Source organism: Coturnix japonica, chromosome 4 (assembly GCF_001577835.2).
Source record: "Coturnix japonica isolate 7356 chromosome 4, Coturnix japonica 2.1, whole genome shotgun sequence".
NCBI classification, from domain to species: domain Eukaryota; kingdom Metazoa; phylum Chordata; class Aves; order Galliformes; family Phasianidae; genus Coturnix; species Coturnix japonica.
Genome location: NC_029519.1, coordinates 39,577,719 through 39,589,725, shown reverse-complemented (window position 1 = coordinate 39,589,725; position 12,007 = coordinate 39,577,719). Strand labels below are relative to the sequence as shown.

Sequence of the window (12,007 nt, the reverse complement as noted above, 5' to 3'; positions counted from 1 at the left end):
ATATTAATCACAAGGTGATGATGGGGGGAGGGAGGGGGGGAGGGAGATGGGAAGGGGGATTCTAAATCAGAAAAACTTTAAAGTTTCCCGTTTTTAATGGGCCTTAAAGAAATACAGTCTGCACTGATGGAAATCTTTAAAGGCAGTGGACTAGTCATTTGTAAACTGAAGGTGGCTGAAATCTATGATGCTTCTTATTTCTGAAAACCCTTATGCTTAGGCTGTGACTTGAGGCCCTGTGATGCCTGATTGTGAGTGTCTGGTCATTACACTTTAAACTTGATTTGCAGTGTAACTGGTGGAAATGTTCTCTCATGCAGATGTATTTGATGCTATTAAGGATTTCTGTGAATCAAGGGGAAAAGGGAGAGAGTGTTACTGAAGTGGAAAATAGACAGTGAAGCCAGCTGATGCTGTGATAGTACAGCACGTACAGTTTTGTTTTGGGATTTAGTGTCCAAGAGGTGCTCCTTGCATGACAGACTGTCGCTGAAATAAAACTGCGTGATTTTGTCATTTTCTACACTGGTCTGTAATGCTAGAACTCAAGCCAGTGATGCTGCATTTCTGTGTAGAGGGTCTTAGCATCCTGCAGCATGCAATTTGGCTTTAATCCTGTGCTTTGATCCACAGCACTGCAAGGTTCCATTGAAGAACAATAGGCTTCATAATGTATTTATGCTATTTTATAACATCATAGCTGTTCTGCTTAACTTCTAGCCTGGTCTTCTCTTCATTGCTTTGCAATGTTGTGAAGATGTTTAAAACAATTGTTAGTGCTTCAATAACTTTGGAGTAACTATGAAAGCAGCTTTAAACATTCCCGTTGCAAATGAAATGATTACTTCTTCCTTGAGTCAGAATAATCGCTGTGTGTAGCAGGAAGATGAAGTGCCATCTTGAAAGTGATAAGGAGTAGCACAGACGGCACAGAAGGCGCCTACACGCCTGCTAGGGACCTCTGGTTGTGTAACCCCTGGGGCGCTGCTCCTGAGCGATCACAGAATGGGACTCGGAGGAGCAGGAGCAGTGTAATGTGAGCAGGCTGCCAGCAGCCAGCCCGAGCAGCCAGGGCTCTGCCCACACAGCGCGTTCCCATACAGCCATGGTACTAAACAATGTTTAAAGGCGATGCAGAATGATTTCAAAAGCTTTTCTAACGTTTACATGTTTCACCAATACTGTCACATCACTGCTAGTACAAGGAATGCTTCCGTTTGCATAGCTGAGATTTGAGCGGGCTGTTCTGTTACTTAATAAGCAATGTGCAATTTGTTGTGGTTTAACTTTTTTTTTTCTTCTTGTACACATTACTTTCAGTCACGGTCTCAGTGGAGCGCAGCATCTGTGCTGTTTATTTTGGGCTCTGAACGGCGTGGAACGTCTGCTCGGGACCAGCTCCAAGCTGTCAGTGATCAGCAGGAGGGTGCTTTTGGGGGTACTATGTTTTAATGTGACAAAATGTTTCACTGACTCAGAGGGGCCACCACTGCTCGACGAGGATCTGATTAGGGTTAAAGAAATCTTGCACGATTTCATACGGGCTTCAGAGAGCGTTTTAACTAACTTCATCAGGCCGTTTCGCAGCAGATTTCTTAGCTGATTGACTGCCCTTCGAGATCTTTGATTTCCCCTCGAGGTCCCGGTCCTGCTTTTTCTCTTGGGCCTGGACGAGCCGGGCTCTGCTTGACCACCGGCATCCCGCTCCGCACCGCCGGCGGCAGGCGGCAGCAGCACGAGCAGGAGGAGGAGGAGGAGGAGGAGGAGGAAGGGCGGCCCCTCCCGCCTCTCGGAGCCGCAGGCAGAGGGCGCTTTCGCCATGCGCGGCCCCCGCGCCCGCCGCCGCGCAGCCCCAGGCGCCGCGCAGCCCCCGGCCGAGCGCTCCGCGCCGCGCAGCCGCCGGGCCGGGCCGGGCCCCGCGGGAGGGCGCCGGCTGCGAGCGGCCACTGGGTCCTGCTTCCCTCCTTCCTCTCCCTCCTCCTCCTCCTCCTTCTCTCTGCGCTTTCCACCGCTCCCGAGCGAGCGCAGCCTCGGATGTCCGGTTTCCTGGTGGGTTTTTTACCTGGCAAAGTCCGGATAACTTCGGTGAGAATTTGCAAAGAGGCTGGGAGCTCCCCTGCAGGCGTCTGGGAGCTGCTGCCGCCGTCGCATCTTCTCCATCCCGCGGATTTTACTGCCTTGGATATTGCGAGGGGAGGGAGGGGGGTGAGGACAGCAAAAGAAAGGGGTGGGGGGGGGGAGAGAAAAGGAAAAGAAGGAGCCTCGGAATTGTGCCCGCATTCCTGCGGCTGCCCCGCGGCCCCGCTCCGCTCTGCCATCTCCGCACAATGCACTTGCTGGAGATGCTCTCCCTGGGCTGCTGCCTCGCTGCTGGCGCCGTGCTCCTGGGACCCCGGCAGCCGCCCGTCGCCGCCGCCTACGAGTCCGGGCACGGCTACTACGAGGAGGAGCCCGGTGCCGGGGAACCCAAGGTAAGCCGCTCCGGGCGTGCGGCTCCGCTCCGCCTTGGAAATTCTATTGGGGAAGTAGAGTTGGGAGAGGAGACCTTAAGAGTGGGGATTTACTGAAGGGGGAAAAGAAATAAAATGAAAAAGAAAAAAAAAAATCTCGTGATACAGGGTTGCTGGAAAATAAAAGAGAATCCCCGGATTTCTTCAGAAATGCGGAACACCTGACCGGCAGCTCCGTTGCTGCCCCACTGCCGGGGGTGCAGCCGTGCCTTCCCCGGCGCTCCCCGCGTAAGGCAGATATGGGCCCGGGGTGCGGCGAGGTGCGAGGAGCCGGAGAAAGGGCTGGAGGGTGAAGTAGCGGGGGGAATGGGGGGGACGATGCCGTTTGTTGAAAAGTCTGTGGGAGTTACTGCCGCTTTAGATGACAAACTGCTGCGTGACAGTTACAAAAGGTGTAACGTGACACCTTGGGCTGAAATTTCTGTCTAAGCACATGGTTAAGGTTTTGCTCAAACCCTCATTTAGCAGCCACAGATGCCCACAAGTCTGTGCTAACTTCTATTTGCGTAGAAAGTTTTGTGGCTTAGCGCTGGAGTACCTTTCAGCAAGCGCTGTGGTTTTGCTGTTCCTGCTATATATGTCGCGTAAAAACGATGCCCAGCATGTGGAGCATAAGCATGTGACATTGTTAGGTGCACCTTTGATGTCTGAGCTCCATAGCAGCCCTTACCCTCGGCTCATTGTTTTGGAGATTTTCGACGTGCTTTCTGAGGGCGATCATGACCCAGCTCATTCATTATTCGCTTGGGAGGTGGAGTGTGTGGATTAAAAGCTAAGCTGATATTCTGATTGCTTTTTTCTAGGTTAGCAGTACTATTTTTGGTCTGGTTGGAGAAACAAGTTGACTGTACCAGTGCTGTTTGTTTTACTGAACAGAAATAAGGGAGATTGTACAGAAGCTATGTGGGAAGTTCTGATAGCGTGTGTTAGTTGTACGTGTGTTTCTGATATCTAGACTGCCACAGACCATACGTTGTTCTCAGAATTTGTGCATCTTAAGTACTGTTGTGCACTGGAAAAGGTTACTTAGTCTCTCTCCTAACGTTTTATTTAGAGTTGAATGCTTACATTGTAATTTTCTAAATGCTAGCGTGCTATCAGTAATCGTATTGCTTAAACGTTTATCCAGCACTCTTCAAAGTGAAGTGTTTAAAAATAGGAATACAAAATCAAGCCAGCAGCTCACTCTTATCACTCAAACTATTTATAAGAAAGGCAAAACTTACAAAAAGGTAAAGATACTTCAACTCTCTACAGTCCATGACTATAATAAGCCAGTTATTTAGTGAGTGAAGCCTGTGTTTGAGTTGCCAATCCCCAGAAGAGCTTGTGCTAAAAAGGTGGGAAGCATGAAAACTGGCCAAGGTGTGTATCTACGGGGCAGAGGCAGAGCAGCTGATTGTGGAGAAATTCTCCTAAGTGATGCTGTGTTCCAATCTATGCATGCACTGTAGATGGTCATTGTGTTTCTTGAAGGGAGTCTAGAGCCTTTTGGAGCTGCTGCTGTAGGGAACAGTGTAGAAGTGCAAGTGTTCACTGTAAAGAAGGGAGCTGTGAGCAAGCTGAAGAAGGAAAGGTCAGGAGACAGGGCAGGGAGTGTGACAGCATGTGTTGAACCACTGTATTAGCAGGAAAATGTTTTTGTGCCTGACTAATGGAGAGCAGTGGAGAATGAGAGAGACTGCATCCCAGAAGGCTTTGTCATGTTGGAAGTCTTCAGCTGTGGGTTTGTTGCCTTTGCTGGAACTGTTTGGGGGAGTGAGTATTATGCATATTTGTTCCTGCAATGAGGGAACATAGGATGGCTGTCTGAAGTGATTAGATAGGATTAAATAAGTAAACTGTAAGTAATTGTTTCAAGGAAAATGTGATTATATTGTCAGTAAGAAGTCAGTAGTTGAACTTTCTGAACTTGAATGAAAAATGCATGATCACTTGTATTTGAGGCTGCTGTGGTTCCTATTTTTACTTCTCCACCTACAGTGCTGAATAGAATCACAGAATCATTAAGGTTGGAAAGACCAGCAAGGTCATTCAATCCAACCATCTACCCATTCCTGTGATAGCATGTTAGTTAGTACCTGAGTGCGGGTCATACAGCATCTTGGGTCAATTCTTGGCACAACATCTGTATTCCTCTTTACTCCTATTTTAAGAAGTTCAGTTCAGCTGTAGGAATGTTTTTCTAGAGTTTGGATGATGCTGAGGATACTCCAACATAAGAGGCAGAAACATCCAGGTGGAAAATTGAGTATTGTGTTTTTATGCAGGTGTGTAAATGTTATATGTTAATATCCTGGAGATGTGCAGCCTGGAAGTGTTACAGATAGATGTGATGAACTTATTATTTATAGCTCTTGCAGGGGCATGCTGTGCTGCAACTGGGCACTGATAAGTGTGTACAGCACTACCTCCTCCACCCTTCCCCCCCACCTTCTTTTTCATCTCTCAGCCAAAGGGTAAAGTTCATTATTTGATGAGATGACAGGACCCAGATTAATAATTCTCAGATGATCTGTCTGAGCAGCAGGATGGGAACACATCATGACCATAAATATTTTCTCTTGGATTTCCTGCACCATGAGGGATTTCTCCCAGCACACAGAAGCCTGCACAGCTGGCACCACTACCTGGCACATGGACTTGTTCTCAGTGCCTTATGCTCATGCAAGCTTTAGGAACTGGGAACGTGCAATGGGTACTCACTATCTACCCAGGAAGTCAATATATTCTTAATAATAATACCTTATTGTTTGTTGTAAGCTTCAAAGGGAGCTGAAGGGGCTACATGGGCGTTCTGGGTATGAACTGAAATTCCTGGGTTATTGAAATAGAAGCTTGACAGTGGCATGTACCTAGACTGAATTAATGGGATTATGGTAACAATAGCAGGAATAGGTTATTATGGTAACAATAGTGGTAACTGTAATGTGGTAACAATAGCGGGAAAGAAGATAGTGACATAGCAAGCAGGGCTTGTTTCAGTCACACCTTCTTTTGCTGTGCAGTCAGACCTTTGGGATTAGGTGACCAGACAAAGGCAGTGTTGGTCAGCTGTTCCACATGAGTTTGTAAATACTGAAGGATTCTTAGTTTTGCATTACAATAGGAATAGCAAAATAAAATTTCGTTATATTTGAGAGTTCTGAGGTTCATCCCTGAAAGTTATAATGGAGCCTCTCTGTGCAGATGGCAATCCAGAACAGGTTTTGTGATTTGCTTTTCATCAATGAAAATAGATGTGCTTATGTGGTCTATTTATCTTGGTGAGCTCCATCTACCTTGGATGCTGTCTTAGATGAGAGGTAACTTTATCACCATCTTTTTACTGTAAACCTGATCAAATCATGAAATGCTTCTAGTTGGTGGCTAATGGAGTTCAAATGCTGTTAGTGTTGGAGTGGGAGGAAAAGCAGTCTGATAGTTTCTGAGATTTCTTCCTTTCTTTCCATCCTGGTGGTGTAATCTCAAACCCACAGTACCAAGGCCACCTCTGAGTTTATGGAGCATGTGCCTTGATGCTCCATGTGCTGTTAAGAGATGAAGGCAAGCTTTACGCCCTGCTGAAGCACTGTTACTTTTCATGAACCTCATGCCTAGTGATCAAGCAGAGCTAAGATGAGGAGGCAGGGAGAACATTATCTTTTTATCCCTGCTGTTAATATTTTGTCTCTTGCAACTTTCCTTTTTAGAAACATGGTCACTCTCTTTTCAGATGTTCATGCAAAGATGCTGTATTTTTAGAGACATGGTTTGTATCACCTGGGTGAAATTAAGTAATATAATAGAACTTACCGTGAAGACTGAGAAAAGCTTCTGCAAGTGAAATTGTTCAGCTTTTGCCTATCCTTTTCTGTGAGAAGAGTGCAGCGCTAAGCTCCAAGAGCTCATGGCACTTTTTCTAGCTCTTGGTGTAAGTATGTACATTCCTTGGTGTCTTGAGTAAGAATGCTTATGTGTCTGTGAGGGTTTTCACAGGATTGATGCAGACAAATAAGTGCATTTTTGGAGGCTCTAAAAAGCTTTAGGTATTATTTTAACTAACTGTAGTATTTGGAGGATTACAGAAACATCCCTTCAAAAATATTATTCTTAAGATCATTTAGGTTCAATGTATGTTAAGCTTTTACATGTTATTTCAGGGTGTGTATGCTCATTTATTTTAGAAAAAATAAACCCAGACTAGCTGGTTTTGCTGTTGTAGCTAGAGTGGAGGTAACAGTCATCTCCTATTGATAGTCTGCATCCAGAATAGGAAGTCTGTCTAGAACCTCATGCTCAGCTGCTGCTTTTTGGAATGTGGTTAGTGATTCATTAAAACAAAATGCTCGGAACAAAGGAAATCCATATGAAGTCAGATTGGTATCCTATCAACTTTAATATCCTTGTTTAATATAAAAAATGTGCTGCAGCTGTTTGTAGAATAAATTATAAGAAATGCCAAGTAAGATTGTTATTTGAAAGATGCAGGCTCTTTCAAAGTTGCTTAAGAATTTAAGGTCTTGAATTTTCTTTGATGGCTAGGATAGTTGTAATTAATTGACCTGTTATTTACTGCTGATGGGGCGAGGGAGGGAGGATTTTCACCCTGATTTTTTCATCTGAATGATATGTAGTAGCAAATTCCCCTTCGTTCATATATGCAGCAATTACTGTCTTTTGTGCAGATGTGTTAATTGCAGCAGGCTTTTTATTTAAAACATTGATAGCTTAGGGAGATCCTAGGCTGTTGTTGAATTCTTATTATGTAGGAATTTGTCAGCTTGTTTTTCTAATATGAAGGGTTTTATGTTTGTCACCAATAGGTTTTCTTGTGCCATAACATGTAGGTCATTCCCATGTAAACTGCAACAGAGCACTATTTGATAGATAGAGCAAACTCTCGTATCAAAATGCTCTTCTGTAACATGGTCACCACCATTAACTATACATTTTCAGAAGAGGGGAACTAGTGCCTGCATGCCACTCTTGCAAAAATGTGCATCAGTGGAGGTGACCCACTGTTTTACAATTGCAAGAGAAAGGCTGTCATCCTCTCTGGCCTGACTCTGGAAGTTCCCAGTTTTCAGCTTACTCAGCAGCACGATGCAGCAGTCAGAGATGGTGGGTTGTCTGGGTTTGTGGGAATACAGAAGGATCACCTTTTTCCTATCTCATGCTTTATCCGCTGAAGGCTGTGTCTTGTACTTTTTCTGTGATGGGAAATTTGTGTGTTGCTACTTCATAGACTGTTGTTTTGACTCCAGGTTGTGGTGTTAACACTAGATTTTGTCACTGTTAATGATGCGATCCAGGAAGCTGTCACCTTCAGCCCTGTATTGGTTCAACAGATCCTGATTAACTTGCATGCACTGTTCTTTCTGTTCCTGTGTGAGTATTCATGGAACCCACCTGGTGCAAATTTTGCAATATCTCAACATTGCCACCATTGTTTCCAATGCATTGAAGCTGATATTCAGCTCCATACACAGTTCCCTGGTCATAGCCCTCTGATTTGTGTGGACCAGCTGATCAAGATGCTCTTCATTTTGTAGTGTGACAGCTAGGCTGGAACATGGCTTGTCTTTCTCATTGCTGTCACCACTGCTGAAACACACTACCCACTGCCTCACTGTACTCACATGCACTGTTTGGCCTCCAAAAACATTCAGCAAGTTTCATTGAATGTCAGTGGGTGCTGTTTTTTATTCTGCGTGGCGGAATTCAGTTCCGCAGTTTTACTTCTTATGCATTTCCATGTCAGATGACATTCTATCAGACTGCCCCTCTGCTGCCTTTTGCCTCATGGCAATTAACATGTAATGGGCTGTTGGTGGGAAGGCTCATTCTCTACTGCCATACCAACAGCATCCAACTCTGACAATAGAAGGGCATTACTTTAAGATCAGCCCTCATAGTAATGCATTGTGGTATTCCCCCCCCCCCCCCTTTGTTTGCTTTTCAGATTTCAGTTAGGAAATATCTGAACTGTAAGTCATTTGCTGTTCTAGTCATGTATTGTAATAATGGTGATGTCAGTCTCTCTAGTTTCTGAGTCATTTGTCCTTTTATTTTGAAATTTCTTAGTTTGTCTAATAAGGCTGTAACTCCCGAGTAGTATTTAGACTGCAATTGCCAATAGCGTGAGTAAATGCTTTGGTAAGATGCTCCAGTAAGCAAAGTAACCAAGAGTAATAAAGTTCACTAAAAAAGAAGACAAAAAGCATAGGAAAAACATCTAATGGCAACTAGAAATAAGAATAATAGTAGTTAGCAGATTTCAGCTAGACTGTAATTCTCCCCAAGTGTGTATGACTTCTCTTTTTGTCTTCTTCCTACATAATGCGTTGTCTTCCTGGGAAAAAAAAAAGGTGCTGACACAACATCTCTTCTGGATGTACTTGCGTGTACACTGGTTGGGGTGAACGTCAAGGAAAAATGATAGTTTGCAAAAGTACCTGAGTTATCTGATACTGCTGTCATCCTGAATCCCATTGGAGGTTTTTTGCATCCCGTTCTTCATATAGGAGAGCAGGGCTTTTTGTTCTGGAGAAAATACTGACAAAGAGCTTGGAGAAGCCTTGGAAGATGCCAGAAGGCTATTCTGGGGAGCAGGGCACAGGGTGTTTGTGTTTGATTTGTAGGTGTTACAGCCCCTCTGTTACCTTGCCTGCTTACATCTGTGTTGTGAAATACACACGTAATTTCAAGAATCAGTCACTGTCTGTATCATCCAGAGCAAAGTGCTTTACACTGTAAAATGGTTTCATATTTTTTAGCTTTCTTTATTCAAGAATTGTGCTCAGTTCTCAGAGAGATCACTTCTTTTAACAGCTGTAGTGCTTCATATCTTCCTCAGTTATTTTCCAAATGAGATCTGTAGCCCTCTACGTGCGTGTGCAAGAAAATTTCCAGCACTTGAAAAGATGGCCAGAAACAGTAGATGTCCTGCTAGCAATCATTCAGAAGGAGCAAAATTAGTCTCTAGCTATTCTTCAACTTTATTTAACCGCAGAATTCAGGAGACCTTCTTGCATTTGTGGTAGGCTACTACAGCTGCCCACAGTGTGCTTGTTGCATCCCAACATTGACATCTAAAAGAAAAACTGGCCAGGTGGAACTCCACACATTGTTAGCTGCTCTATATTCATTCTGTGATATGTTTATTTATTATTTGTTTCCCATGGGTGTGTTCTTTTGTTTTTCTAACTGTTCAGGAGAGGCGCAACTGGTAGTAACCTTTGTAGTTTGCTGCAGAAATGTTTATGACAGAGAAACAAAGGTTGAGTTATCACTTGCAGGTAAAATGTTGATTTGCCAGAGCTGTAATATCATTCTAATAGAGGTAAGAGCCATGTCCTTCTTTCCACATAGGCAGCTTAACCTTCATTACTTCAAAGTAAGCTACACAGTGATGTGGGGAAAAGCTGATGGTGGTTGTGTGAGATATGCTGTCAGCAGATGTTGAGATTTGTGTTTCTGCTCCCTGCTTGGAGTCCTGTTTTTGCAGGATTCCTGCTGATGAAGCAGCTGAAGACAGCTTGCATGAGCTTCCTTTTATGGCCACTCCTGGAACTCAAAGCGAGCCCAAGTGGACAACACTACAAAACTGTTCTTGTGCCCAAGGAGTCGTAAGCACTGAGATTTGGATCTGTGAATTTAAATTAGACTTAACAGTATTTAAAAGTTCTCTAATAATGATGGAGCTGCAGGATCTGGCATGTATAGGTGGTCTCAATTTGTGCTGCGTATGCATTATAGGAACATGGAGTTAAGAAAAATTTCACAATGGCTCATTATTTAAGGAAAGCCTAAACCAAAACAGGCTTTAAAGGGGAACGTGCTTTAACAACTTAGCTTTCAATGCTTGGCTATCCTTTTGGTATGTATTAAAAATAAATAAATCAAAATCACTATTTCTTGGCAAATCTTGCATTTGGAGCAACGCAAAGGCTCCAAGAAAATCCTTGACACTCTTCTTGATTGACATCTGCTAGGTATTGAGAACTGTGACTGTAATAGCTTCTGCAATTCAGTGACAAGGGGGTTACTATACAAGTAGGACTCTCTGGAAGTCAAAGCATTTGTATTTTGTATCTCTAAAATGATAGTCTGTTACCTGGTATAATACTGAAGGCTGAAATCTGTGAGCTTCCAGTTTCTCTGTCTGTCAGAGAGCATAATTCCAACTATTTCTTGTTAGAAGAGGCAAATTGAGTAACATCCATCATTCTGATTGTCTTATTTATATTTGTTTCTGGCAGCAGATACAATTGCTAGAAACTTGCACTGCCTTTCAATGTACTACTGCCAAGGCTGTTCATAGAGACTGTGTGTATCACTTCATGGAATTCCTACTTAGGGTTAGGTTGATGGTATAAATAACTAAGGAAACTAAGCAGTGAAATTGAGGTAGTGCCTTAATGACGTTTGTCCTTTGCCTAGGGACAGATGTTTCCAAATTAAAGCAGAGCCCTGAGACTTCCTCTTGACCCCACCCACTCCCAGCAGATCTTGCATAACCAGCAGAGTGCTGCTGCGGTACAAATGTGACCATTTACTTCATGTTTCATTTTATTCATGTATGTCAAGGCACTCTTGTTAACATTTCAACATTTCTTCATACTGAGGAGTTGATTTTTACATTGGTTGTTTTGTTTTTTGTTGCTGATGTTGTTTTTTTAATACCCTTTATCTTTAATATTGGAGCATTCTGTGATTTGGAAGAAGTGATACAATCTTGCTAATAATCAGCAGGCCTTTACTGTTGAATCACAGTAGGTTCAGTGAAGATGGAAAAGTGCTTTTTCCAGGAAGGAAGATAATGATGGACAATGATTGTCTTTCCATTTGGGCATGCTTCTGGTTGGTTAGGATGAGCAAGAAGAGGAGTTCTGAGTGCTTCTTTCCATAAATAGACTGATGAGACAGTAAAAGCACACTAAACTGTGATCTTGTATCAGGAAGTAAGCTGGGGAACAGGGGAAGGATTTTCAGAGGCCAGGACCACATTCTTCAAAGGAGAGAAATAGCTTCTTTATTTCATGAGGCAGAACTAAAGAGTTAGGCAAACTCTAAACTGAACAGTCATGGTTAATCTGGATTAACAGCATAAAAAAGCTCTTTGTAGTAATGAAACTCTTTGAATATTTTAGCACAGCAGTTTCAGGAAATTAATGAAATTTTCAAACCCTCATCTCTTATGACAGATGGATGATCTGCATTTTTCTTTTGAACTTTTAAGTAGATGCTTTACTCAAAGAACAGTGAGCTTATGGTATTTTGGTATTTATTCTGAGTGTTGAAGTAACATTAGAGTAGAAAAATGGTGACTGCACTGAGTCAGACAAAATGCATGATTTTTTTCAGGCCTTTTCAGTGGTATTCAGTGTGAGCAACCTCTGCCCATCTTGCTGCACATCCACTACATGTACACAGTGATGCCCACTGATGAGACAGGATGATGTGGAGGGTGATGTTGATGTTGGAGACCTCTTCCACAGCATGTAACAAGGAGC

General features: G+C 43.4%; 1 protein-coding gene across 1 annotated transcript in view; it reads left to right on the top strand.

Moving 5' to 3' along the window:
• Window positions 1–1,804: 1,804 nt before the first annotated feature.
• VEGFC (vascular endothelial growth factor C) overlaps window positions 1,805–12,007 on the top strand; it is a 60,921-nt gene continuing 50,718 nt past the window's right edge. The window contains 3 exon segments of the mRNA XM_015861810.2: window positions 1,805–1,903; window positions 1,906–2,110; window positions 2,113–2,471. Coding sequence (XP_015717296.2) covers window positions 1,820–1,903; window positions 1,906–2,110; window positions 2,113–2,471 — 648 coding nt within the window. The 5' untranslated portion in view covers window positions 1,805–1,819.